The 26,974-nt window shown below is 41.8% G+C and overlaps 1 protein-coding gene across 2 annotated transcripts in view; it reads left to right on the top strand.

Moving 5' to 3' along the window:
• Window positions 1-316: 316 nt before the first annotated feature.
• ELOVL2 (ELOVL fatty acid elongase 2) overlaps window positions 317-26,974 on the top strand; it is a 50,297-nt gene continuing 23,639 nt past the window's right edge. Inside the window, exons 1-2 of one of the 2 annotated variants that reach the window (XM_075140704.1) lie at window positions 317-417; window positions 24,738-24,801. Coding sequence is in view for 1 of the 2 variants with exons in the window: in XM_075140703.1 (XP_074996804.1) it covers window positions 415-417; window positions 24,738-24,801 (67 nt within the window). In the remaining variant the exon portion in view is untranslated. The remainder of the gene's footprint in view (window positions 418-24,737; window positions 24,802-26,974) is intronic. The other variant, XM_075140703.1, reaches the window with a different exon arrangement.

The following is a 26,974-nucleotide window of genomic DNA, read 5'->3' as shown; positions in this document are numbered from 1 at the left end:
AGACCCCTCTGAATTGAATCTTCCCAGCCCTTTTGCCAAAGGCCAATGGCCACTACCCACAGTGTCGCCGAGGGCAGTGGTGGAACAGCATCTGCAACCCCTTCCCCTGCTCAGTCACTGCACTCCCACCTCCCGGCGGTTGCTCACCACCACCTTCCCATCCTCTTCGCTCTCCTCTCCCTCCCGGTGCGCGGCGGGGACCCCGCGGACCCCAGCGCACCCGGGCGCCGCCGCAGCGATGCCGCCGGCAGCCGGGAGCCGGCCCTCCCGCCCTGTGACCGCCGGCGGCCGGCGGGGGCGGGCGCGGCGGAGGCGGGGAGGAGGCGGCGCCTTATAGCGCGGGCGCGGCGGGCAGCGCCGGCAGAGCAGAGCCGGCCGGTACCCTGGACAGCGCCTCGCCGCCGCCCCGCCGCCATGGTGAGTGTCCCCCGGCCGCCGCCGGGGACCCTGCCCGGGCTGATGGCAGCCCAGCATCCCCCTCCCGGGGCTGACTGCAAACGAGCCGCCGCTGCTCTGCTCGCCTCCCTGGGGCCGGCTGCAAGCGGGGCCCCGCTGCCCTTCCGCCTCCCTCTCAGGCACTGCTCCCCCCCGGGACTCCTACGGGTCAGATTTGGGGCGTGCTTTTTCGGGGGGAGCATGCCCTCAGCTGATCCCCCCACCCCCACCCCACGACGAGGCACCCGGGCGGGTGAGGCGGCGGCGGCGGGGCGGGAGGGAGCCCCGGGCACAGCCGCGCCCGCGGGGAGCCTCCCGCCAGCGGGGGGAAGGGGGTCCCGGGTGGAGGGAGCGGGTGGCGCGCAGCCCCCCTGGCGGCGTGCGGGAGCGTGCGGCGCACCCACAGCCCCTCTGCCCTTCCCCGCTCCAAGCAGGTGCGTTTTTCTCTATTTCGAGGTGCGCTTGAGCATGTTACATAAACAGATTATTCCCGGCGGCATGTTAATAGAAGCTTCTGTGTTAGTCATACAATCTGTAGTGGAACACTTTCTCTTTTTCCATGTAATGAATGAACAATAGAGTTTTAGATTGCAGTTTAGCATTTAAGAGCGTGAAAGTGGAACAATGCAGTCGCCTATTTAGCGAGTAGGACCGTTTCCCCGTAGCACATCGTGTCTTTGCAGTCACAGTAACTTCCCCAAAGGCGCTCATCCTGTATATGAACAGTAACGCATTAAGTGTAACGCCGACCTTACAAAGTATCATACGGGTGTTTTGCAGCCTTAAAGTCTGAGGTACAGTGGGGCTGAATAACTTGTCCAAGCTTGTCATATGAGAAGCTTGGGACATGATTAACAACAGAACCTAGTTTTTCTTTCATACGATTGAACAACAAAAATGCTTTTTTTCAAATGTCTTTGAATCATATATAATGAATTCTGCCTTCCTTGCATAAAAATCAATTTGAAATCCCACCCTCCCCCCCGATTCAGACATGAATAGTATTAAAATAGTCCTTCCATGAATTAACCTGAGTCCTCTTCCTAACAGTCATGTATTCTTCTGCTGTCAGTTTGAATCTATTTCTTCTATTTAATGTGTTTGCAATCAGCTCAAACTTGGAATGATAAATAGGAAAAGACCCTATTGAAAAAGCCCAGAAATGGGGCAGTAGCTCATGCTGTCTAGGACCCCTAGAATGACTTTCCACTACATTACTGAATTCCTATTTCTTATCATGTAGGGTGGGACATAAATACAAAATATATGACTAAATTACAATAACTGCACAAAGCCTAAATTAATACCAGCTATTGATAATGTCTTCCTTATGATATAGTGAAGGCAGTTACAAAGACACCTGGTGTTACAGAAGGTAATGTGCATTATTTATCAATAACCGGTACAGTTAAAATCCTGATGCTTAGAAGTGCTGAGTCAACTGGAAAGAAAGTTAAAATTGCCTGAACTAGTTAAAATATTTCATTTTGACTCCTTCCAGGGCTGAGATGAAGTCAGTTATACTGGTGCAAATCAAGGAAAAATTCGTAACATAGACATTGGCAACTCTGTATTTGTACTAATGGAAATGATAGCTGAGACCTATCCTTAACCTATTATTTCTGGCTCTTAGAGCTGTTTAATTAACCTGAAATTATTCTTGAAACAGCTGGCAGCAATATCCGGAAATCACCATTCAGACCTACGCATGGGTTTCTATTCGCAAGTTTTGCTCTTCTGTCTCTCCAATAACCTTAGTGTTGAAAAGTTGCTGAGATTTCACAAGCCTTGTCACTCACACATACAGGCATTCTGGGGGAAGAATGACCAATTTGGGAAAATCCTTAAAGTGGTATAAAGGCTGAAGTTTGCTTTGGCTCTAAAAGTTTTAAAGAGTGTCCTTGGAGCCTTAGCTACCGAAAATAAAATTGAACTTTTGATGAAAACTGCTGCAATGACACTAATGAAGGGTTAAAAGTTACAGCACATCAATGTCTAGGTGGACCTGGAGCTTGGGGGCTGGGGGACACACAGACATGGGAGGATACTACTAAAGGTATCAGCAGCAAATGAATGACAAACAGAGATTTTTGGGCCAAGTAGTGGGAACAGTATTTTAGCGCTCCCTCCTCTAGTGGCATAGAAATAAGCAGGTGTACGTTGCTAGTGTCCCTTCAACTCAACTGAGAGAGTTTCCTCAGCAACCTGGGTGTTAAACCACTACTACTTGTAGAAAGTAGCATAAGGAAACATGTTTTTTGAAACTTTGTTTTGCTGAAGCAGCAAACCGTGGCCTTCGTCAGGCTTTAAGCGTTTCCTTGTCATCCCCACCGTATGAGGGCAACCACAGTGGGACGGTTCTTCTGTTTATGTAGTTCATTGCTGCTCTACTTACTCCAGTGAATCTAGGTCAAATTACACTGGCTCAGGATTTGGCTGCACCCTTGAATTTTAAACCGATTATAAATTTTGATTTGTCAGTGTATTTTCCGTGGGGTCAAATCCCACTTTTACGGAGTAAGAGAGTATATAACCTTGCACAGTGCATGGCAACTAATGCTTACAAAGAGGCTAGGTTACAATAGGTAACACTAAGATAAGCATAAACATGAGGACAGTGCGAAGCTGTATTTAATAGGTTCAAGCACCTGTACCTCTACAATAATCCAGTTGCAGAGGGGTTATATAGACAGGGGCTAGAATATTTTTTAAATTCCCTAAGAGACTTTGATAACCAGTGTGATCTGAAATCTATGGAGAAAGACACCTAACTCTTCTAAGCATTCATAAGCATCATGGCCACCATATCAGCGTATGATGCTTGATGTGGGCATACATTGTTTGCAGGACATACAGAAAGGGCCCTAGACAGCAACAAATCTCTCTTCTTTGTTGGCAGTAACCGGAAGAAAGCCCTGCATCATTATCCATTATTATTTGTTAATTGCCCTGAGCACCTCCTGAAAAAGAGCATTGCAAAGACAATGCTCCAGCCCCTTCCTTTGGAGTCCCTGGACATTGACACACAAACTGGAAGAGAACTGTAGACAGAGGTCAATCTGGCACAAATCTATGACTGACACAGGAGCCAGTGCTACAGCACCCACTACCAGCAAGATCTCTCCAGCTCCATCAGAGTGAAAAGGTAGCAGACTTCAGCAGCCCTGCCATCCAAAACCACGGCAGCAAGCCAGGGTTGTGCCAGCTGATACAAAATTAATAAACTATGAGAAAACATGCTCAGAAACTGCATATAGAACAAACAAAGGGACATAAGTACTTGCACGGAAACTCAAGAAGATGCACTGAAACTATTTGCACATGATGCAGTGACAAGGGATTGGTTAGAAAAAACCTCCAGGACCTGAAGTAAGAGTCCAGTGTTTCATTTGCATAGTTAATTCTCGATACCTGCTTATAAAAACTGGCATGCTGGCCTTGATATTGATTCCTTTCATCTCTAGAAAGATCCTTTGATTCTTTAAGACTGATCATTGTATCTTCATTACAAGCACTCTGACCTGTGAAAAGAAACAGACTCCTGTTGTTTATCAGGCACTTGATTTTACATTCATTTAGTTTAATAGCATCTCTTGATTTTATTAAAGAAAAAAGTTAATCAGACGCAAACACTTTAAAATTGAACCTCTGACTCAGTTAAAAGTTGGGGGGGGGGGAAAACAAAACAAAAACATGCAGTAGTATTTTCTTTAGGTATCAGTAAACTCCAGATTAATGTAAATATAAAGGGCTGGTTTATTCCCTGATTTAAGCCAGCTTCAAGTGTAAATCAACAGAATCACATCAAGTAGGAATCTTGCCTGATGTTTGCATGCCATGCTATATAAGAGTTTTTGTTAATCGCTGCCTCTAAAACTGATTTAGAAGCTGAGGCGTTGACAGGCATTTAGAAACAAATCTCATACAAATTGAGTCTGAAGTCCATATTCAGTGATAAAGTAGGATGTCACAAGTGCAGCCAGACTTGTAATTAAAGAAGGTAAAGGAGAAGGGAGGGAAGTCAGGAGGATGAAACTAAGCATACCACTGGTTGTTCAGAGCCAGAAAGCTGTTGGGATGAGTCTGCCTTGTGAGGCAATGATGGAAGGGCACGAGAAGCATTGCCCAGCTGCCACAGAGAAACACCTTGTGAGACTGGGGCCTGCAGCTCTGCCGCATTATAAATGGCACACTTCAGACTTCAAGCATATCAAATTTATCAGCCAGTTTGTAAGCGCCTGGCAACAGCTGAGCTTATAAATCCATTATCTGCATATACCCCCCATGGCTTGCCTTATCATATGCTAAATACATGGGCCACAATATCTGAGTGACTGCATCTTTACCCACAGGACTGCTGCACAGCTGACAAGTAGGGTTCAATATGAAATAAAATGAATACTTATGTCCTCTGTGGGGCTTCTTATCCACCTAAGTAACAGCAAAGAACACTTCAGTTTTTGAGGGCTAGTTATGCTCTAGGAGGGTAAGTGGGAAAACTTTACATCCTACATCTTCGAGAAAATGATAATTAACATTATATTGGCATTAATACTGAAAGTACTCTGATTAGATGTCAATCCAACAACAACTGAGTGATTTTTTAAAAATATTAAGTTCTTCCAGCTAATGACTTTAAAATGCATTGCATTTCCTTTTCCTCAGTCAAAACTGACCACGATAAAATAGTAAAGGTCAGATGCCTCAAACTGAAGGAAATCAAGCCCCACGTGGCAGAAATTGCTACATAAAGATGTGTAAATAGAGAATAAAAAATTAAGATTGTTTTCATCACTGTTGGGAGACATTTTGATTTTTTCCCCTAAGAAGGACAGATACGGAAATGAAACAAGAAGTACTTCATATTCTGTGTCATTGTTTGAAAGCCAAACACAGCAAGAAATGGAAGTTGGAAGTAGGGTGGGCAAGTTTTAAATTAATATCCTAAACCCAAGCATAAGGAAGCTCAACAAAACCATTCTTTCCCTAGTTCTTAAGGGCCCCCTAATGCATACCAGTCAGTAGTTACCATGCACGACAATTTGCAGCTAGCAAAGACAACGTGGTACAGCAACCTAACAGGGGGGAGTAACTTACACGCATGAAGAAAAGTCTACAGTTGGTTTTATTTCCCCTGTGTGACAATAACTGACGCAGTTTACAGACATTTTTGTATCACTAGGGCCTTACCATGCAGCACCGTCATTAGCATTTTTATTTTGTTTTGAGAAAAGCATCAGTCTGGGTGTTTCCAGTCTGGGTGTTTATAATGGGTTTAAGAGTTTTGGGCCTTCAAATTCCAGTTATATGTGGATTAAACTCTAGGATACCTACTATGGGGGTTAACGGAGGAAGGGAGCTAATTAGCTTGTCTACCGTCTTACCCCGTCCTAGCAGACTGTGCTCTATTATTGGGGTTCCATACACTTTTAAGAAGAGGTGTCCTTGGAGTTCATTAGCCTGATTTAAGGTTTTAAAAGAGGTAAATTTAGAGGAGGAGACATAAGAGAACTTCCATACTCCCTTTTTGTCTTCCTTATTAAACTTGAAAACCAACTTTCATTTCCTTTCCGCTCCTCACCCAGTCTTCTTTAATCATGAGTGAAGTCCAAAACACGAATTTGCATTTGAAATCCAGATTTTTGCCTTCAAGGATTTAAGGGAGAAATGGAAGAAAAAAAGCTAAGGACCAGTTAACAGAACAAGATGATATTTTCTTCTTCAAATGTTGTTTTGTGTTCTCAAGTGACACTTTGGAAAACAGGCATCAGATTCTATTTCTTCATTTCACTATATTACACATGGATTTTCACAGCCAGCTTGAACTAAAAAAATACTTTGTTTCTTGCATTTTGCTGTGAGCATGGATAAAACCGTTCCAAAAAGCAATGTGCCTTCAAACTGGCAGGGAATAAATGGTTGGCAAAGTTGTCGAGGGTGATTTCCATGTCAGGGAATTGGCCCATCTTTTGGTAAGGCCGTTCTGAATAATACCATCCACACCCGCTTTCTCTCCGATTGCTGGCTGCAGCCAGCCAAGTTACTTCTATTGCAATTTAAAAGGTCAGGTGTGAGGTCATGCGAGTTCTGCATCCGCTAGAAGCTGGTATTTATGGCAGAACAGTGTTTTATTATGGGGACAGTTTAATTTTTTCAGTGTTTGTCAATAGTCCATGCAATTCCAGGGGAAAACCAGGAAGTCTATTTTCATATTTACGTGCTTGTCAATCTGTTATTGAAATCTCTTTATGTACTACATAGTTTAATAAATTTGCACTACTGACTGGCTACTCAAAATTACCATCCTCCCCAAATTCAGAAGCATTTCTAATATGAAAAATATCCCGTGCAATGTTTATAGGAACAGCTGCATCTGTCTTCTCAGCTGTTAGGATTACGTGCGTTCCTAGAGTAGCATTTCAGTGTTACTTTGCTGTTACACCAGAACCATGGCTTAAAATCTTAAAATCAGACCTTCTTATCTCGGAGTACCTTCTTTCGTTGACTAGACTTCTTTCTGAGATGTATCTTTTAATATTGACAGAAAGCTATGCATGAAGCCAGACAAAACCTTCATCTTTTCAAGTTTATGGAAGAAAAAGAAAAATCCAAGACATCAGAAAACAAGCATATCAGAAAACAGTTCAGATTTGCAAAGTGTTTATATGTTCCTTTCTTATCACCTTCTACTGCTGCTGAAAGCAGAAATGAGAGTTGTCTTCCAACCTGCCAGTATGCAGGTGACTTCAATTTCAGCAGTTATCATCATCACTCTCCAAATAGTAGACACCTTTTTTATGAGAGTTACTTAAGAAATCCAAATCTCCTCCCAAAAATCAGGTCCTATTGAAAAAGGTATTAGAAGACTCTGAATCCACCCTCAAAAGCACCCTTGGAAATTTTGCCTTTTCAAATACTGGAGTTACCAGCTTTATTCCGAAGCTTGAATGATTAAGAGCCATGAGAAAGTAGCACTGAATCAGTACATTCCCAAAACCAGACAAGTCAAAGTATATCACGTCTCTAGTTTTATGGCATTCTCTTCAATTTCCAGAGCTCTCTTTTCTGGCAGAAAGTTAGTTACATATCCTCTCTAAGATTTTTTTTTTTTTTCTGATATATGTCAAAAGCATCAGCGGATGTTCCTGCTCCCCTTTGAAAGCTGAGATACAGCTTGTGATTTCTTGGTGCTGAAACAGTTTGAAGCTTGGCTCAAAAAATAGGAATTTGTGCAGGGAAATAGAAAAGGTAGCATTTAGCTTTATTCCTCTGCGAAATACCAGTAGCTCTCCATTTCAGTGAAAAGCAATATTGAAAACCTTTTGGTTTTAATGCAGTTATTCCTTACTGCTGGAGACTTTGTAAGCCTGCATTTTAATAGTATTTGCAAGAACCTTCAAAGATAAAAGAATAGATTAGAGTTATTTTGCTTACACCACCACACATTTAATGCAAAGTAAGAAGTGATGCTTCTCCTTCTTTGAAACAGTAGTAAAACTAAAGAGACTTGGAGCATCTGCTTCACTTGTTGGAAGCTTGAGCTCATGAGGATATTCGTATTCTGGAAAGAGGTACCTGATCGGTGCCCGCGATGTATATCATGTCTCAGGCAGTTCAAGCTGACCTTGCCAGCAACTCTGTTTTCCTCCAGTCCGCTATGGGTCCACCGCAGAGCAGCGCTGAACCTCATCGATATTTAACCATCGAGGGAACCAATACTTTTCCACATGATCTCTTTCTTTGTAACGGCTGTTTGCTCTAAGAATTAATTAATAATTAAATCGGTCCAGACGGGTGTGGCAGTCACTGCGGTGCAGCGTTCTCATGTTGATGTGACATCACATGGAAATTCCCAGCTTCGATGGCACTTGATTTTACAGGTCAGCTTAGGCTGATCCTATCAGATGATCTCCCCGAATGATGAAGAAAGCTGTGTGAAAAGCCTCTACCGAGAAAGCTGATCTTCTAATACTGGACATAATCAAGAAAACACAAAATGTATTGCATGACCAGCATACCCACTGAAGCAATGAATGTCTTCTAGTCGTGTTTTATTTCAATAATATTAGATATTGTGACATGCTCTTTAGAATTTTTCTGATTTTACTTTTCTTCCTTAAATCAGCAGTTACTTGTAAGTGAAATCTAGCATCAAACTAATAAATTAGAAGACAAATGTTTATTAAAACTCATAAGCTTGAAATCTGTTTAAGTTTAATGTTCAGATTTTAGATTTTATAAGCAGATATTTTGACCCAAAACCTCAGGTTTCTTTCCCAGAGTGAATTATAACTAATTGAAAAGCTTCCTGTACTGAGTTTTGTACCTGCATTCCTCACGCAGCAGTTAGACTGTTTTGTATGTGGGTAATGACCTCGAAGTGAAATTGAAAGGCATTGCATGTGTTGGAAGATTAAGGCTGAAACCTTAGAAGCTGGGATCTGGACTCTCTAATCCACAGCAGCATACTACAAACACCTTCTCGTTTTCCATTCTTTTCCTTCCCCTTATTCCACTTATATCCCTACAAATAGTTCAGGAAAGGGTCTATGTGTTTGGGCAGCAACCAGGCATGAAATGTTGTAGAAAATGACTGAAAGACAAGAACAACCTATTTCTCTAATGGGCAACTAAACACAAGCAGATTTCCTTCACCCAAACTATAAGAACAAATCTGTAAATTGAGTGCCCTTACTTCTAAGGCTGTGGCTAAAGCAGGCTACAACGTGACCTATCTTACCAGTCTCTGAATGGAGAGCAACAGAAAGAAAACATGAACGCACATACGTTAACCTACAGCACTAAGCTACTTTGCCAGATTCCTTCGTTGCAAGTTTTGAAGAGAAATTAAAATACAAAGGCTCCATTCCTGGCAGTGGGTCCAATGAGTCTGGCCAAGTGGACCATGACACCCGTGTGGAGCTTTGCTGGTCTCTTCAGCAGCCAGCACAGCATTTACCCACACATGTTGGGTTATAATTATGCAATGAACGCTCCCCCTTGTAAATCTCCTGCTTCTTCCAGGTCCATTCTCATGAGGCAAAGGAATGGGAATATGTCCTGCTTTATACCTTGTATAATTCAATAACTTGAGCAGGTTACACAGGGTATATATCAGGGTAGATTTTGATGCATTGTGCCTTTGGGAAGGTAGTTAGCCCAGTTCGACTATATGTTTATAGGTACAATTTTCCAGAAAGGAAATACAGCTAGGCAGAATTCATCTCAGAAGCTTTACATGAGGATTAAGTAAGACATTCACTAGAGGATTTGGGAAACAAAGCAAACACATAGGCATTGTTATAGATTTTTTTGTGTGGTTTTTAATCCCACTTTGCTCCTTTCTCGGTTTTCTGACTTTACAGAGGTCAGTAATAATCTTACCTTGCAGGTATTCCTTTTAAATATAATTCTAGTTTTACTGTGGCAGTGAAAAGCTTGAAAGCATGACTGTAACCTCTAGAGCGTGTAAATTTATGAAAACAAGAATTTAGTGGTTTAGCTTAGTCAAAATGCAGGATGGATGAGTTTGGTTTGGGGGATCTATACTAAAGAAGTTACTACAAAAGCCAACCAAGGATGTGAACATCTGTCCGCTCCTGTTCCAGCTGTGCCGGCAGACAAGATTACCACTCCCAGTCACACAGCACCATCCCTTTGCTGCAGGTCACTGTCCTGCACAGCTCCTCACATGAGCTTTGCATAACTTCTTTTAAGAGCTCCTATTTGGATAGTTTCAATTAACCAGAGTCACTTTAACAGAAATATGTAGCAATCGTACAACCAGCACTGCCAAGAGGTCTGAGATGGTGTTCCCAGCCCAAAGGAAGCACAGCTGAGAAGCTGCTGCACAGGAACCCAGCTCTGCAGCCAGCACAGCGACTCTTGTGGTGCCTAAAACACAACAGCCCTGTAGCTCTGATTTGGGTTTTATTTATGTTTAATAAGGAGCTCAGTGCAGTTGAATAACTGCATCAACCGGAGATGGTTTTGCTCATAAGGATGAAAGTATTTTCAGGACCATTATTTTTTTCTGAAAAACTAAGGTATCCTATGCTATAACTGTCTGTTTGCTCCTAGAAGTTTTTCTACTAAAATATTCTTCTGTACACATTTAGTAACTATGGCAATTTTAAAATATTTTAGAAGCATGAAATTAATAGTAGTGAACTTAAGAAATTCTTAATACATTAACTATATATACAGTACAGAGTTAGATGATGCAAACAAATTATGCTGCATTTCGTTCATTTTCTTATGTACAGTACCTTTAGCATAATATATATATTAGAAGCTTATTTTACCCCCTACATCCTGGCTGGGTGAATCGGTTATTGGTTTGGTTTGAAAACAGGTGTTACACGTACGTATATAGCTGTCAGTTTTGCCAACAGCTCTCAATGTCTTTCATTTTTGTTGCATGCTTCACAGGCTGTATTCAATCTTCAATTCAAGGACCACTATTGTCCTTAGCAAAAGTGTGTCTATAAAGGGAATTAGCATTGCAGGAAAAAGTCTTAATTAAGCAATTAATTAGTTAATATTTTATAAGTTGAGTTTCTGACTTGAAGTTTCTGAAGCGCTGCTGACAATTGTCTGTCAAAGAGTATAAGACATAAAGACAAATCCCTAAGGCGTTATTTTATTTTTTATATGTTTATATTTTTATATTTGATTTTCATTTCATTTATTGTATTTTAAAAAGAAAACCCCACAGCCCTACTTTTATGTCTGCCCGGAGGAACTAGAAGTGCTACCCTCACGGGTTTTCAAATACTCCTGCCTTGTCAAGCCCCGGCAGGCAAGTGCCCCGCAGCACTGGTACCAGCTGTTTAAGAAAGTCAGGCAAAACCGTTCAGTCGGGGAGAGCCCCGGTCAGGGAACACATTTTAGAAAATGCTTTTTGATCCTCCCTGCCTGTAACAGGAGGGGCGTGCAGTCCCTCACACATTAATCCCCGCCGTGGGGACACCGTGTTACGTTGCAGACATCTGGGACGGCAACCAAGAAACCTACTTCTTGGGCATAGAGTGCCCTTTGTCTTACTGCGCTGCCAGGATTGTGGGAAAAGTAGAGCTCTTGCTTTTGGGGTTGTTTTTTTTTTTTAAGGTTCATTGTCCAACAGGCCACGAGATCCTGTGCAGAGGCTTAGGGTCTTCTATTCATCTTCGATCTTGAAGTTTGTTACAGTAGAAAATTAAGAGATTTTCACAGTGCTAGAAAGGATATGTTGCCTGTTTGTCTCTATTGCTTTCTCCAGAAAAATGGCCAAACCTGTACGCCAAGTTCAAAACAAAGCCCTGCATGCATTATACTAACTTCAGAAACCAGCTTCTCAGCAGTGACAAAATCTGTCTGCAAATAGTGAGGAAAACAAAATTATCAAGATATGGCCTACTGAGAAAACTGAGCTGCCTTGTAAACTTGTTGCTGTAATTCTCCCCTACCATTTCATTTGCTCCCTGTCCCCATCTTGGTTATTCATTGTATGGGTCCAAATTTAGAATGCAAGCTTTTTTGCTGCAAAAACTGTGTAGTTGCATACATGGCACATGTTGGGCAGATGCTGTATACCCAGGCACATCTTTGGGGAATATTCTGTTTCAAAACCAAATCATCTGGTAAATCCAAAGCCTTAAAAGGGTAATTAGCCTCCCTTGCTCTGGTAGAATTATTTTCCCATGCTTGTCAAAGTGCAGCTGGCTGTCTTGCTCTTACATAATGAGAAGTGATACACTACTTCTTCATTACGTAGTTTGAAGGTAAAGGCATCCTTTACCAAGTCTAGTTGTTTGGAAGCAGGCATGTTAAGCTGTGCATCGTATTGCTGATGTAAAATTAATTCTGATACTGATCTGTCTTCTCAACCCCTTGTAAAGTCAACAAGAGCTGAGCAGACCATTAAGGAAGCAACCGTAACAGAATTAACCTCCCTGTAAAAACCTCATTGGGGTTCTTTGCTTGTAACTTAAGGACCTTCCTGCTCCAAAGGAAACTTTCTCTTATTCAAGCCAGGACCAGTTCCCAAGGATTGTTGCTTTGCCTGAGAAAGTGATTTATTCACTCAGGCTATTAGAAGGAGGCAGAATTTTTATCTACCCTTTCATTTTTGACTCCTTTCCCTTTTGTTTATTCCCTCGCAGTCATACGGTCTTGTCACGTCATCACTGATGGGAATCACGCTCTGTCTCAGGTCATACTGTCAATTTAAATCTGATTGTTAGAGCAAAGCAAAAACGAGGTCAATAATTGCTACCATTTTCTTGGGAACTGACTGGCCACATCTAAGGTCTCCCTAGAGAAATCTTCTTTAATTACAAGTTAAGCTGATGTTCCCCTGTGTAGCAGGTAGAATTGAGCAGGATTATTTTTAAAAGGATTGCACTGATCTGCTTTGGTGACAGTTTCATCTTGAAATTCTGATAACAAGCAAGAGGATGGATTATAAAGATACGGTTGTCAGGAGTGTACATGACTGACACGTACTGCAAATTGGGCCACAGCAGCCACCCTTCCTTTCTGCTCTTCTTTTAAGGCCAGATGAGTTCTATTTTGAGCACTGCCATTGCCATGTTTTATTTTAGCAATTACTTAATATGATTATAAAGAACAGAGCAAAAAAATTTGGAAATTGTAGAAGGAAAATCCTGCAAGCAGTGATTCTAGAAAGGGAATTTTTCATCCTGGAGACAATGCAACCACTCAGCCTTTTACAAGATAAAACAATGAAAAAATGTGCAGTAACCTGAATGCTTTCAAGTACTTACATTATTAGTAGATTTTTGGAAACCAAGTAAATATTAGGTTCTTAAATCACTTTCATACTATCCCATGAAATTGTAGTGAAAAAAAAATTCCAAATTCCTTTTCCTTGTATATAAAAAAAATAAACAGCTGTTTAATTTTGTAAGAACAATTTAGCTCACAATGATATATGATCTGACAGCACCATGGCTGGTGAAATAAGGCTGACCTTATTTTATGTGAGAAATTAATATTTTCTATCACTCCTAGCAGGTTGAATAGTCAGAAAAAAGGACTGATGTCTGAAATAGCTCAATTACTTACAATGGTTTTCTGAAAAATTGTTCTGCCTCTTAGGGCTTACTCACCTTTGGCGTTGATGGTGCTTCAGCCTGATTTGAGTCCTGACAGAAGCTATAAAGCAGATATTTCTCCACTTAGGTCCTTATTCCCATGTGTGGGCTAAGCGTGCGTAGCACTGAGCAGGACTACAAAACCAAGTGAAAAAGAGACCTCTTGTTAAACAAAACTAAAAATCCCAAAGCAGAAGGAGCCTAAATATTATTGCCATTTCTCCAGAAGTGAAAAGCCTGGAGTATGTTGGCTCCTCAGCTGAAAACAGCTCAAACTCCATTTCTTACGGGAGCACACCAACCATCAACCAACAACTGACAGAGCTCGAGAGAAGAGTGTTTCTCCGGAGCCTCCTGGCTGTGAAGGTCTGCCATGCAGAACGGAGGTGCTCACAAAGCGTCCACATCTGAGGGCAACCCCCACAGCCAGGCAAACTGGTTTCAGGAGTTTTACACCAAGTAAAATGCTGCACAACTCACTCTGCGTATATAACCACACTAAAGCAATACATGCTGGGTTTTGGTTTTTCTTCGTGTATTATTATAAATTTAGCAGTACAAGGCTATTCTTGCTATTCTACAGCTAGAACCTAGCATTTTCAGAAAGATGTAAGAACTATGATAGTTTGTGAAGCCTTATAGTATCAAGAGTTAAAACCCAGTCTTTTGGAGGGAGAAGAAAAAAACAAAAGCACAGTATTTTTTATCAGTTAGGAAGAGAGAATGAAAATACATACAGAAAGCTTTTACAATTTGATCTTCATTTTACATGACAATTTTTTAGAAAGGTGAAAAGCCCAAAAGTAACTTTAATTTTTTTCCTTTCATTGCATTGAGTTATCATCTATTGCATTTTCCAAAACCACCTTACGTGCAAGAAAACTTCCATAAGCTTTTGTTTTACAGAAGCATCGCAGCAGCAACAAGCTTTGCCTATAGATTCACACCTGTAAAAACCAAGAAAAAAAAGTCAGCACTGAGGGTGGATATTGCAGTTATAGATAAAGATGAGATGGATTACAGCTGACACGGGCTGTGCATCTGCACTGTGGTTCAACTGTGAGCAGGATGGAGCACAGGCATGTTGTGCGAAAGACCAAGCACAGCTCAGGTCGGTCTCCTTGGGTTGGTCTCCCTTCCTGAGGTGACCAGCTGAAGCCCTGCCTGGAGCTCAGAAACCTGAAGCAGGTGTGTGCTCCGTTCCACTCCAGGACCAAGCGCTGCAGGCAGGGAAGCCAAGCCCAAGAGGTGTTTTCCTTCCTGCTCCACCAGAGGCAATTCCCAGAAAGGGCAGGTTCACCAGTAACCATCAGGAACAGGTCTCGGCACAGAAATCAAAGGTGTTGAACCTCCGAGAGAAACGTGCACTCAACTTGGTTCTAATGCATCCTGCTAGCTTTCTGTTAGCATTCAGTACATCAACCCGGAGCTTGTTGTTGCTGTATTTCAACTCCCTCATCAGAGGGAATGCTGTAGCTGCACAGCTCTGCGTGTGTATTTTTCCACTATCACTGACTTAAGGATGGCTGGAAACTGGGCCAAGATGCAGAAGGGAGATGGGGGAACATGCTGCTTCTCCCATCGCTAAGCCCTCTTCTGCTCCTAGCATCCCCGTCCGCTCATTTAGTCATATTAAACTCAGTGATGAATGTGCATCACCACCAACAGCAAATTGCATCAGGCACCCATTTCAGTCCACATGAAGAAAGCAAGCCCCTTGCACGGCACACGCTGATTTGGGGGGCAATGAGCAAGCTCACCAAAGGGCTCTGCTTCCTCAGTGTGAGGGGGTACGAGTGCCACATGGGTGGCATGGCAAAGGCTCTGCCTTTAGTAGGCCACCGTTTCTCTTAATGCTCTCTGTGAATAATACCCTGAGAGCCGTAAGATGGCTAAGCAGGGGGTTGTTAAGAGAGCTGTGTCCTCTGACTCTTATGTAGGCCACCCAAACTCACACTCCACAGGGGAGGACACGGAAGTTTCTCAACCTTCAAGCGTCAAAGTCATCTGCTTCCCTTTCACTTGAAGGAAAGCACTTTTACGTAAAATACTGAAGATAACACAGAAACAGATACTGAAGGATGGGGTTGGCTTTCTGCTACTAGCTGCTTTAGCAGAGAATGGGAATTAACTCAGGGCAGGTCTGTGGTAAGCCCCTTCTGGCCTTACTCTGTGGAAGCCTCTAGGGCTGCCCATGGGAGCTGTTGGTTTGAGACTCTCTGCTGTTCCTCTACCCTGGGCAATGAGGAGGGATGTTTTCTGGGTCTACAGTTCCTACTGCTTTAATATTCCAGTCTGGTTTGGTGGGGGAACACCCACAAGAAGTACCATCAGCACAAGTGGAACTGCATAAAGGTGGCATTATTCACCAGAGGTACATGGAGACCACAGGGAAATTTGCTTTAGGTGCACATTAGCCAAAAGACCAGTTTCTAACTCCCCAAAGAACAGAGGTATATTATCAAGAGGAAAGATTTCTGCTGAACTGTTGCAATCAACTCTGGCAGGCAGAGTCTATTTTAATATTGAATATGAGCTTGGGATCATGTGAAATAATGAAGAAAACCGATACAGAAGAAAGAGGCACTCTGAAATACTATTCCTGAACATTCAGGGAGCAGCTGGTGGGAGAAACAAATTGAAGAGCTTCACCCTTCCTTACATTGAGCATGTTTAGGACTGCCTGCCTGCCTGTACTCCAAGGAAAAAGTAGAAGATTTCAAGATTGCCACTGCTTAAACATATAGTGGCCACACCTCTAAGCCTTCAGGCCCCAAAGAAGCCCTTTCCTTTCAGAGAGACATGCAGATACCTTCCACAGACCTCAGCATGCTGGGACTCACCCACAAGCTATGGGAGGCAGCATGTGGAACTCTACTCTCCTTGCTATCAGGGAACATAAGGATAAGAAGAGATCTGATAGCAAATTGCCTTTCCCGATAAAATTAGCCTGAGAATCAGTAGTCTACATAGTGCCACTGAAGGCACTATGCAGGGTGTGTCTGGAAAAATTAGTGGGAGAAAAGGGGTAGGAGGGGTTCCCTGTACAGCAGATCCCTAACATCAGTCCTTGCAGTCTGCTACTGAGCACGGGCATGCTGAGAATGCAATTTTACAGTACGGGACGACGTGCTATTGTCCTTATTTTCAAACACTAACAGGCACAAATGCTGCGGTCCTCAGTCCAGACTGGAGCAAGGAATATTTTTTCTGAATCCTCTTCATGGATCTCACAGAGAGATTCCTGTCTGTTTTAAGACTTTTCTACAAGCCTAGGCCTAATGAAGACAGCTTGCAGTAAGGGTAATTAATGAACACAGTAGCAACCAGTTTGGTGGTTTTTTTGTTTGGTTGGTTTTGTTTTTTTTTTTTTTTAAACTGACTGCAACTGCAGGATGGAAGCAGCAGTTTGAGTGATGCTTTTGTTTCTAGAGGTAAAGCAGAATGGCTTTGAAAACAAAAATACAGCAAATGGCTAACATTAAGTCAAAGCAAACCAAGAAAAAAAACCATTTATGGGAGGCTAACATTTAACATTTATGCTTTGAAGTGCCATTTTTCTGGATTCCTTTTAAAAACTGCAGTTTAAGTCTGACACATATCAGCATCATGACACTAGATTTTCACTTGGTTGAAGCACATATGCTAGGAAACTGCTGAGACCTACAGAAATGCTGACAGAGCAGGGGTGGATGTGAAGGGAGAACTAGATGCACAGGGCTGTTTGTTGGCTTTATTCCTTCAATCATTGAAATTCTTTATCAGATTATCTATGCTCAAAATTTAGAACCCGTCTGCCACATGATGTTGGAGGCTCCTAAATTCTCTAGTTGTTCATGTTTCCAGTAGTAACAGCACCTCTATTTCTGTATATAACTATAGTGGTCTGAGTTCCTAAACCCCAGGAGCGTTCTTGAGCCATGCCTTCCTTGCCCTCCCTCCCCTGTGGGACATGGTTTTCTAAGCCTGGATTTCAGATTGCCACATACAGACCAAAACTAGGTACTTGTGATGCCACCAAGCCCACTACCTTATCATTCCCATTAATCCAATACGTATGGCCCTCATCTGTTTTATGGGAAACCAAGCTTCAAACTGCTCTTCTACCTAACTTGAACTCATATCTCACATCTTTTTATGACTTCCCTAACCACTTGGACTGGCACATCCCCCTAAATTTCTGACCACAGTCAGCCATCGCTAGCTCAAAGAAAGGGGAAAAATTGGAACTGAAATCATTCATCTCAAGGTCTGGATTCTAGTCCTGGCTCAGGCATATACTGAAGTATTTCCTAGGGAGACAAGAGCTGAAGAAAAATAAATTCCAGAGTTAACTGCTAGTCTAAGGCTCAGGCAAATGGAGGATACAAGCTGAAAGCCCACTGACAGTTTAGGCAGAAGTGTGAACACCAATATCACAGGCACGCTGGCTGCTGCTTGTACACAGGTACCACTTTCTTATCTTGGCTGTGTTTGCAAGGGGAAAGACTTGTGTGGATACCCAGCTCCAGAAACAGTCACTGGCTGTAAACTGCAAGCAGGGGGAGGCAGCCAGCTGCTTAGTCACCACCCTCCAGAAAGGGAGCTCCCGTACCCTCTGCAAGTCCATCTGTCCGCACAGCGCAGGGAGCCACGTGCCCAGGTCTTGTGCCTTGTGTAGGGACCTTGGACATCTCACTTGGGACCATGGAGCTCATCAAGACATCTCAGCATCATGCACCACAACATTACACCCCAGACCTCTTTGAAGATTTAACCCTTCCTTGCAAGCTATGCTCGAGCAGAGAGAATGCAGAACTAAAAATCAAGATGAAATAGAAGAAATTCAGTTTGCCGGTGCAAGTAGCATCATTTAGCATGCTCCTGGTAATTTAAGCAAGTCAAATGTTCTGCTTCAGGCTTGGTGCAGATACTGCTGGCAGCCTACCCCTTTTCTGTAGGCATTGCTAAACCACATGGTGAATTTCTCTGAATAGCAATAAAATAAGAGAACCTTTAGACACAAGTGCCCTCACTTCAAAATTACAAGAACATAGGAGAAACTATATATTTCAGGAAAAAAAATCTTATCTATTGTTCAAAGTAAAGCCACCTAGACAGCCCAAAAGCAGTAACTACAGAAGATAAAACCTCTAGCTACTTTTAGCTGTGTCTTTCCATGCTTACCAAACTTTACATCCTCCCATTAATTTTTCATATCAGAAATTTCTAGCTGGTCTTCTTCTTGAGGAAGCCACTGACAACACAGCATTTTCTTCCAGGCAGTGTAACCTGAGCAGCTGCTGAAGTAAAATCTGTGAGCCTCCCTTTCCTTTGCTGCCACCTTCCCCTATCTCTTCACCCTCAGTAACCCCACCATCAACTCAGCTTTTTCTGCAATGACTAAATCAGCACAGGAGAAGGTGTTCAGCACTTTTGGCTGTAATCACTGTTCAAACAGCTGTTCTCAATCCCCTCCAGAGAAAACCAGCCTATTTGATGAATCGGCTCCCCCACTGACTTACTCTGTCAGACAGCAGGCAGGCCTGCAAGCTACCAGCCTTGCACAGGATGCCAGCCTGCAGTCAGTAATTTTCCAAATGTACGCAAAAATAACTCTCAGCTGCAAAGATATTGCCCTTTTTGTCACAAAAAGTGCTGAATTTGGTAATACCAGACATTTGCACATGTGCATGCAAGCTTTAGCAGTGGAATGGAGCATATATTGCATAGTATGAGAAAAGAATAGGAATAAAATATAATCTGAAAATTAAATAAATTGTTTTCAGACCAGACATGTCTCTTACTGAAATCTTTTAGAAATACTATGTGTTTCTCAAGTATAAGCAGTGCTATTCATTGTTACCTTCAAAGCTGTTCTTGAAGTCTTTTAAATAATTTACTGATCAGAATAACATCATCTTTCTCTCCTGGAGTGCTTACAGTTTATTGTGAAAGCTTTTAGAAGAAAGGAAATAGGAAGAGAAATATATGAAGACCGTTCATTTTTTATTTTCTGTGTTAAAGCTGGAACAACCTCCTTTTGTTTTTGCTCCACCATACTGTATTTTTCAAACACAGATTTTTGCATTAAATTAAAATGTATGATACAACTTGCATTTCCAAAACAGAGATACAGATCTCTTTTCTCTTGGAACTCATAATAACTATATCTTTAGATGGAGTCATCAGTGTTCTTTCTATTAGCTATTCTTAGTTATCTTCCGCAAAATAGGAGCATTACCAAACATTGTTCACATATTATATGGGCACCTCACTGGACCCGGACCACTAGCAGAACTTCCCTTGCTGCAGTGCTGCTTAGCTTTGGTCGCTCCCGTCACAGCAAATTACGCGCCTTCTTAGGACAGAGCCAGTTACAAACGTCTGCTGGCTTCGCAATGCCGCTTCTTAGGAAGGAACCAGGCAGTGAGATTGCTACGCTAGCAAAAACATCCCAAGTGGATGGGGATGTTGACATGGGCAAAAGAGGCCTTTAGCCAGCCCAGTTTACCACAGTCAGAGGGCTGTGCTTCTACTGGGAGCTGTGGCAATATAGCTGTGCTGATTAAGGCTTTGTAATGTAGCTAGCCCCTAATCTTGATCAGCCATCGGAGTTGAAAGAATGTCCCAGAACATGAGACACAGAAATTACGATATCAAACAAGGAGTCCCGTTTCTGTTTCTTGAAATGATTAATCTGAAATGCTGAAAAAGAACTGAGACAATGTCCCTTCTAGCTAACTTTTTTCCTTCCTTCCCTCCCTCCCTGTACGTCCATGGGACGCAGCGGCAGTCTCATCACCCAGCTAATTGTCTGTTTCTCTCATGAACTCACTCCAGCTTGTTCCTACTCTCAGTGAGATTATCTAGCAGTGAGTTCCATATATTAATTATAAATTACTAAAGCAACAGTTTATTACCAACTTCTGGATGTCCTGTCTCCCAATTTCATTGAATATCCCCCTTGTTATAGTGACACAATACATAGCAACCTCTGGCTTACCTTTCTGCCTTCAGCTCCATCTTTCTCTGCTGTTTGTGTATAATAATCCCTAAAGAAATGCTTTGTTTATGGATTATTATACACATATTTCCCCTACAGATATAACACACAAATCATAAAAGATAAAGATGACAAAAACCTAAAAGGTGGTCTGAAACAATCTGTTGATGAAAAATTGTCCTCCATTGTACATCTTTGTTCCAGATTAAATCCAAATGCTCTGAGCAATAAAAAGCTAAAAAATTAATTTTATGAGCAGTTATATGCCACAGTCCTGAGATTTAACTTTGACTTCCCTTTGCTTCATTTCATCCCCTGTTTCAGCCATTCTGGAGCTGACACTACAGTTTTCCAATACTTCTTTAATATTTGTATATTCAAATATGTGCAGCATCTAAAATTAGTTTATTTAGGCATACTGATAAATTCAGATTAATTCCAGTACTTCTTAGACATTGACTATATATGGAGGAGAAATTTTCCGGGAATTAAGGAAAAGTTGCCATCTGTACACAGAAGGAAAAACATGAAATACACGTTAATCTTTAGCCTTGTAACTCAAATGCCTTCATTGATAAAGGCTATTAGAGTGATTTGCCAGAGAGAAGTGAGTTGTCTGAGCATGTGGTTTTGTTCAGGCTGTTTTTATTTGCTTTTCTTTAGAAATACAACAGATCATGTTGAGCAAGACATTTACATCTAATCTGCCCAGAGGCATTATTAAGGACATGTTCTAAAACCCAGAAATACAGTGTGGTCTCTTGTAGCGGTGTTGACAGGAAGGTGACAAGTCTAGTCACACAAAATGACCTATCTTTTCTAAAGTAAGAATTTTTTTTTCCAAACTACTAGTACTAGTATTAGATATATAAACAAATGTATTGTCTTTAACAACCTTGTAAATCTGTATCTTGTAAATCTCTATTTTTGTTCCTGTAAACTAAGATAAGCTGTAAAAAAGCTAAAAGGGAGGCACATGCTGGGACACTCTTAAGAAGTATATTTGTTTCTTCTGCTGCACCTCCTAGAAAAATTTATACTTTCAAATTACCAATGAAAGCAAACCAGGCACTGAATGGATCTAGTGCTAATTAAGATAGACCGGAGCAGGGTTGGGAGCTGGTACAAGTCCCCACTGTATAATTTAAGCACATTTAAGCACATAAGGAGGTAGATTTAACTTTAGACTGGCTCATCTACTCAGCATGCTGTCTGCTCATCCTAGCCACGTGTAAGAGGTCAACTGTCACAAGTTGGATCAATGAAAACAGTAACCTGTGCAAAAAGCAAACTTGGTATATTTTGCAGATGATACCAGGTTGGGTGGGAGTGTTGATCTGCTGGAGGGTAGGAAGGCTCTGCAGAGGGACCTGGACAGACTGGATCGATGGGCCGAGGCCAACTGTATGAGGTTCAACAAGGCCAAGTGCCGGGTCCTGCACTTCGGCCACAACAACCCCAGGCAACGCTACAGGCTTGGGGAAGAGTGGCTGGAAAGCTGCCCAGAGGAAAAGGACCTGGGGGTGCTGGTTGACAGCCGGCTGAACATGAGCCGGCAGTGTGCCCAGGTGGCCAAGAAGGCCAACGGCATCCTGGCCTGTATCAGAAATAGTGTGGCCAGCAGGAGCAGGGAGGTGATCGTGCCCCTGTACTCGGCACTGGTGAGGCCGCACCTCGAATCCTGTGTTCAGTTTTGGGCCCCTCACTACAAGAAGGACATGGAGGTGCTGGAGCGTGTCCAGAGGAGGGCAACGAAGCTGGTGAAGGGCCTGGAGCACAAGTCTTGTGAGGAGCGGCTGAGGGAGCTGGGACTGTTTAGTCTGGAGAAGAGGAGGCTGAGGGGAGACCTCATCGCGCTCTACAACTACCTGAAAGGAGGTTGTAGCGAGGTGGGTGTTGGTCTCTTCTGCCAAGTAACTAGCGATAGGACGAGAGGAAATGGCCTCAAGTTGTGCCATTTAGAGATTTAGATTGGGTATTGGGAAAAATGTCTTCACCGAAAGGGTTGTCAAGCATTGGAACAGGCTGCCCAGGGAAGCGGTTGAGTCACCAACCCTGGAGGTATTTAAAAGATGTGTAGATGTGGCTCCTAGGGACATGGTTTAGTGGTGGACTTGGCAGTGCTACGTTAACAGTTGGACTCGATGATCTAAAAGGTGTTTTCCAACCTAAACAATTCTATGATTCTATTTTTTTTTTAAGTCTTCATTCTGCTCTTTCTCCTTAATGATTATTCTACAATTATAATTCCTCCATCTAACTGTTAGAAGAATTCAGTCCCTAATTTCCATTTCAATACAACCGAGAGTAGATTTGTCTACAGTATTTTAATATAAAAGGAATATACATGGTTTATTATTTTGTTCTTGACATGTAAGATTTGTTTATATAATGTAAGCATGAAAGCAAGTAGCTTTGCACGCTCATTCCTACAAGTCACTTGAATCCATTAAAGTATTTTTTCCAAAACCATCAAGCACAGGAGTAGCTCTGTTTCAAATTAATACAGCAGGTGGGCACATCACAGACAAACAGCAGTGTGGCATTCCCCAAATGGCAGTACCTTCATCATGAAATAATAGCAGAAAAACTGCATAGCTCAAGGATGTAAAAATGGAAGCAGATCTTTTGCACAGGTTCTGCACCTGGAAACGGAGTCACCTCCTATGACAGGAGAAGCCATCCTTAGGCTGCTGAGGAAGTTGTCTGAAATTGAGAAAATGCCTTTCTCCAGGGGCAGTAGTCAGGACCCTTTCCTGAAAGCTAGTTTAGTTTCCTCAGTGCTGCGAAGTATGAGAAATCTTTTTGTATCATAATCATCAGTTTAATTCCCCCCTTTTTCAGCGCAAGTCCTTTATTTTTTTGTTAAAAAATATATATATACTTTTAGTTTCAGGGTTGTTGTTGGGTTTTTCTTTAAGATAAGATGAATACAGCAGCATCTTGCAGACAGATCTTTAGAGCCCGGGATGCTGCAAAACCTCTTGCTGCCACATATTCACACAAAATCTGTCCACTTTGAACACAAAGGGCTTGGGAGTGCCAGGAGCTTCTCCCTGCCCAGACAACAACCCAGCCCCAGAAGGGGAATGCAGAGGTCAGGGCTGGACCTGCCAGGGTGCAAATGTGGTTCTTGACCAGATTTGCCTCGTGATGGTGACTGCAGCCCAGGCTGGTGTGGAGATAATCTGGCATTCAAAGGCGCACACAGCCCTTGGCAGCTCTTGCCCTGTGGAGATGCTCAGCATCACTCTGTGTCTTTCTCCTCAGCTCTGCTGCATTTGCTCAGTGCTGAAATTAATTCATCAACCACAGCAGGGCATTGTTGGAAGGAGCAGAGGAAGAACCTGGCTGACCTCAGTCTTGTGGCAAAGAGTTGTTCAGGCACCGGCATGCAGGAAGCCACGGCCCAGAACTGGAGTCTGGGAAGAAGTATTTTAGAGAGGCCACCATGTCCGACTGAGGGAAGGACTGTGTTGATCATGGCTTAGCTCCCAACTCAGTCACAGACAGACACAAACTTGCTAAGCCTGCCAGTTTAGCAGCTTCATTGACTTAGACCTCAAAACACAGTGTCTCTGTAACGTAGCCCTCCTCTTCCTGCCTCCTCTTCCTCCCTCCCTACATGGCCTGAACTTCATTACTGGAGGTCTGAGTTCTCCTAGAGACTTTTTTTAGGAACACAGTACCTGATTTAGAGAAATCTCAATTGGCTCACCGCAAAAGTTTCCTTCTTTAAGAGTAAAGCATCGAGATATTCAGCTGATGCACTGTCACTAGGCTGGTTGCAACCAGGCAGCTTTGTGAAGCTCACCAAAGGAATCACCAGCTCCTCTCTACAAAAAAAAAATTATTTCAGTTGAGAAAACATAACAAAAAGAAACAAAAAACCATTTTTATTAGAGTGAAAACGACATCCATTACAGATAGGTTTGCTGTGATACTTGTTCTTTTTCATTTGTAAAACCTTAATTTCGCTTCCTAAAGAGTACTGGTTTAGGCAGCTTCCAGTAAGGAGGCCTTTAGTGTTATCTAGACCACAATCTGCCCTAAATTAATTTTTAAAGAGGTTTGGGTTTTTTCAGTAGACATCATGATGTGTACTTTGGAAATACTTGAGCATGACATGCTCTTTGCCAGTTTGTTGGGGTTTTTTTAATTGTACTCTTTATGTAAGCCGTAAGATAATGTCTTTGTCACATATCCTTTTTTTTTTTTAGGAGCACCTGAAAGCTTTTGACCGGGAAGTAAATGCATTTGTGGACTATATGTTTGGACCTCGAGGTAAGCTGCTCCACGTATAGCCTTTTTAGGAAATAATACCAATCCAGATTACCACTCAAAAATATTCTAAAAAATAGAAGCAGTCAAAATCTTCTATCTGAATAATTTCTCATTGAAAAATGTGGACTAGGCAGAATCACAGCGTTTGCAGGAACACACCATTGTTGTAGGAAATCTATCAATGCACTGCACTGCATTTATAGAAAGCCAATAGATTTTTGTTTTGACTGTTTGACGTAATATTATCTGTAATACAAATTAAAAGCAATCACAGATTATACAGAAGGTGAAAGAAGAAATGAAACCAATTTTTTTTTTTAAACTTAAAAAAAATCACTAGATTTGAGATTCCTTTGTTTCTGAGAATATCAAAGGATTTCAGATTTACATCCTAATGTAGATTAAAAAAATTGAAAGCCTGGATTTTTCTGAAAGATCTGTTTTGGGACTGATTCTCATTCATAATCCAGTTATTGTTTGGTCCAGCTACCTATCAAATAGCCTAATTCAGAAGGATGCTCAGAGCAAAAGCAAGAAAGAGCTTTTAGCACCCCACAGGATCACATCCAAAATTGCAGTAAACTAGTAGTTGGGGTGGGAGAACAGATGCATCTTTCTACTTCCTATTCTTGCTTTCTAAAACAGTTTGGACAAGAATAACTTGAGTAACTGTAGCTTGGAGGTGCCTCATGGTTTGTTAGGACTGAAACAAGTTATAGTCAAAAAAAAAAACCCCAAACCTGAGGCAGGACTGCAGAAAGAAAGAGAAAGGCTTCGGCAAGGTGAGGACAGAGCATCAAAGTCAGGGAAAGCAAGCTGTAGCATTCTTAAAACCAAGAAATTCTCATTTTTCTTAGCTGGCTGGATGGCTACAAAATCTTTTCCATTATCTCTGCAGCAGATGTGAAGCTGGAAAGAAAGATTTCTGGTGAAGAAACACTGAACAGCTTGGGAACTGCAGCAGAAGTGATTGAATAAGTTTTATTAATAGCTTCTACAATAGTGCATTTTAATATTAAGAAATGTGATCACAAGCATAAAAGTACTACTATTTTTTTTTTTTTCAAATGGACATGATGTTGTCCTTCATCCCTCTTTCTGGTCCAGAACAAATTGTTTGAAGGAGTGAACTGTAGTTTAATTCAATGTAGAATACCACACAGATCCCTTTGGGCTTTTAGAAAGCACTTTAGTTAAACAAGTATTATTTGTATTTGTATTTGCCAAGTACATCACCATCCCTCTCCAGACATCAATGCTGAAGATAGCGTTTGTTTGTCTGTACTTCTTTACTATGATCTTTAATTTAATGACACAGTATCATAGATTTCATGAATAACATAGCTCCCTCCAGTGTGTTTATACACATAAATAATTCACAATAAACAGCAAACAGTTTTCAATTAAATAGAATGACCCCAAAAATGAAAATCTAATGAATTCTTGAGAGCTTCCCCAAATGTCTAAAACCAACAAACTGTTCCCCTTCTTTCTCTCCACTAATTTTCATCCATAGTGTACACTTTGTGTACATCCATAGTGTACAGCAGCAAGATGGCTTAAAAGGATAGATAACAGTGCTCTATTCTTTTAAAAATCACTCCTATATTTATGGTTTGTATTTTAGATAGTAACTCCTGAAATGCTGGTATCACCATACTAGTTTTAGTCATCATTACCAGCTATGGCTGAGGGCACGAGAAGAGCCAGAAAGCCACACACTAGTTCCTGGAGGCAATCTCTAATCACGTCGGTAGTACCAGGTTAATACAAGCTGCAGTACTGCACTACTAGAATAAGGGGCGTACTATCAAAGTGCTGAATTTGATTTATATATAGGCATATTTTGTGCCTTTGTTCACTGGTGTTAGCTGGACTTTGTAGACAAATTTACCTCAATGTTTGCTTTTGAACTAGCAGACCAAGTCCTTTGAATCAGGGAATAAAAGCCATATACGTGCCCAGCAGTTGCATTTCTTAATAAGAAACGGTCTTACAATTTGGTGTTGGTCCATATTATTCTGGATAGGAGATTATCTAGGCTCAATGCAAAATGAGAAACAGTGAAATAGCTATATTGTTCTGTAAGAGAGCATTTTTCCAGGATCGTCTTCATCTGCAGAGTATTGTTTGGTGTTATGCAAAATTAAGGAATATTGAATTGCAGGAGCTA

The sequence above is a fragment of the Calonectris borealis genome, chromosome 2 (assembly GCF_964195595.1).
Source record: "Calonectris borealis chromosome 2, bCalBor7.hap1.2, whole genome shotgun sequence".
In the NCBI taxonomy this organism is placed as follows: domain Eukaryota; kingdom Metazoa; phylum Chordata; class Aves; order Procellariiformes; family Procellariidae; genus Calonectris; species Calonectris borealis.
The sequence above is the reverse complement of the archived record's forward strand: the minus strand, read 5'-3'. Positions and strand labels throughout refer to the sequence as shown.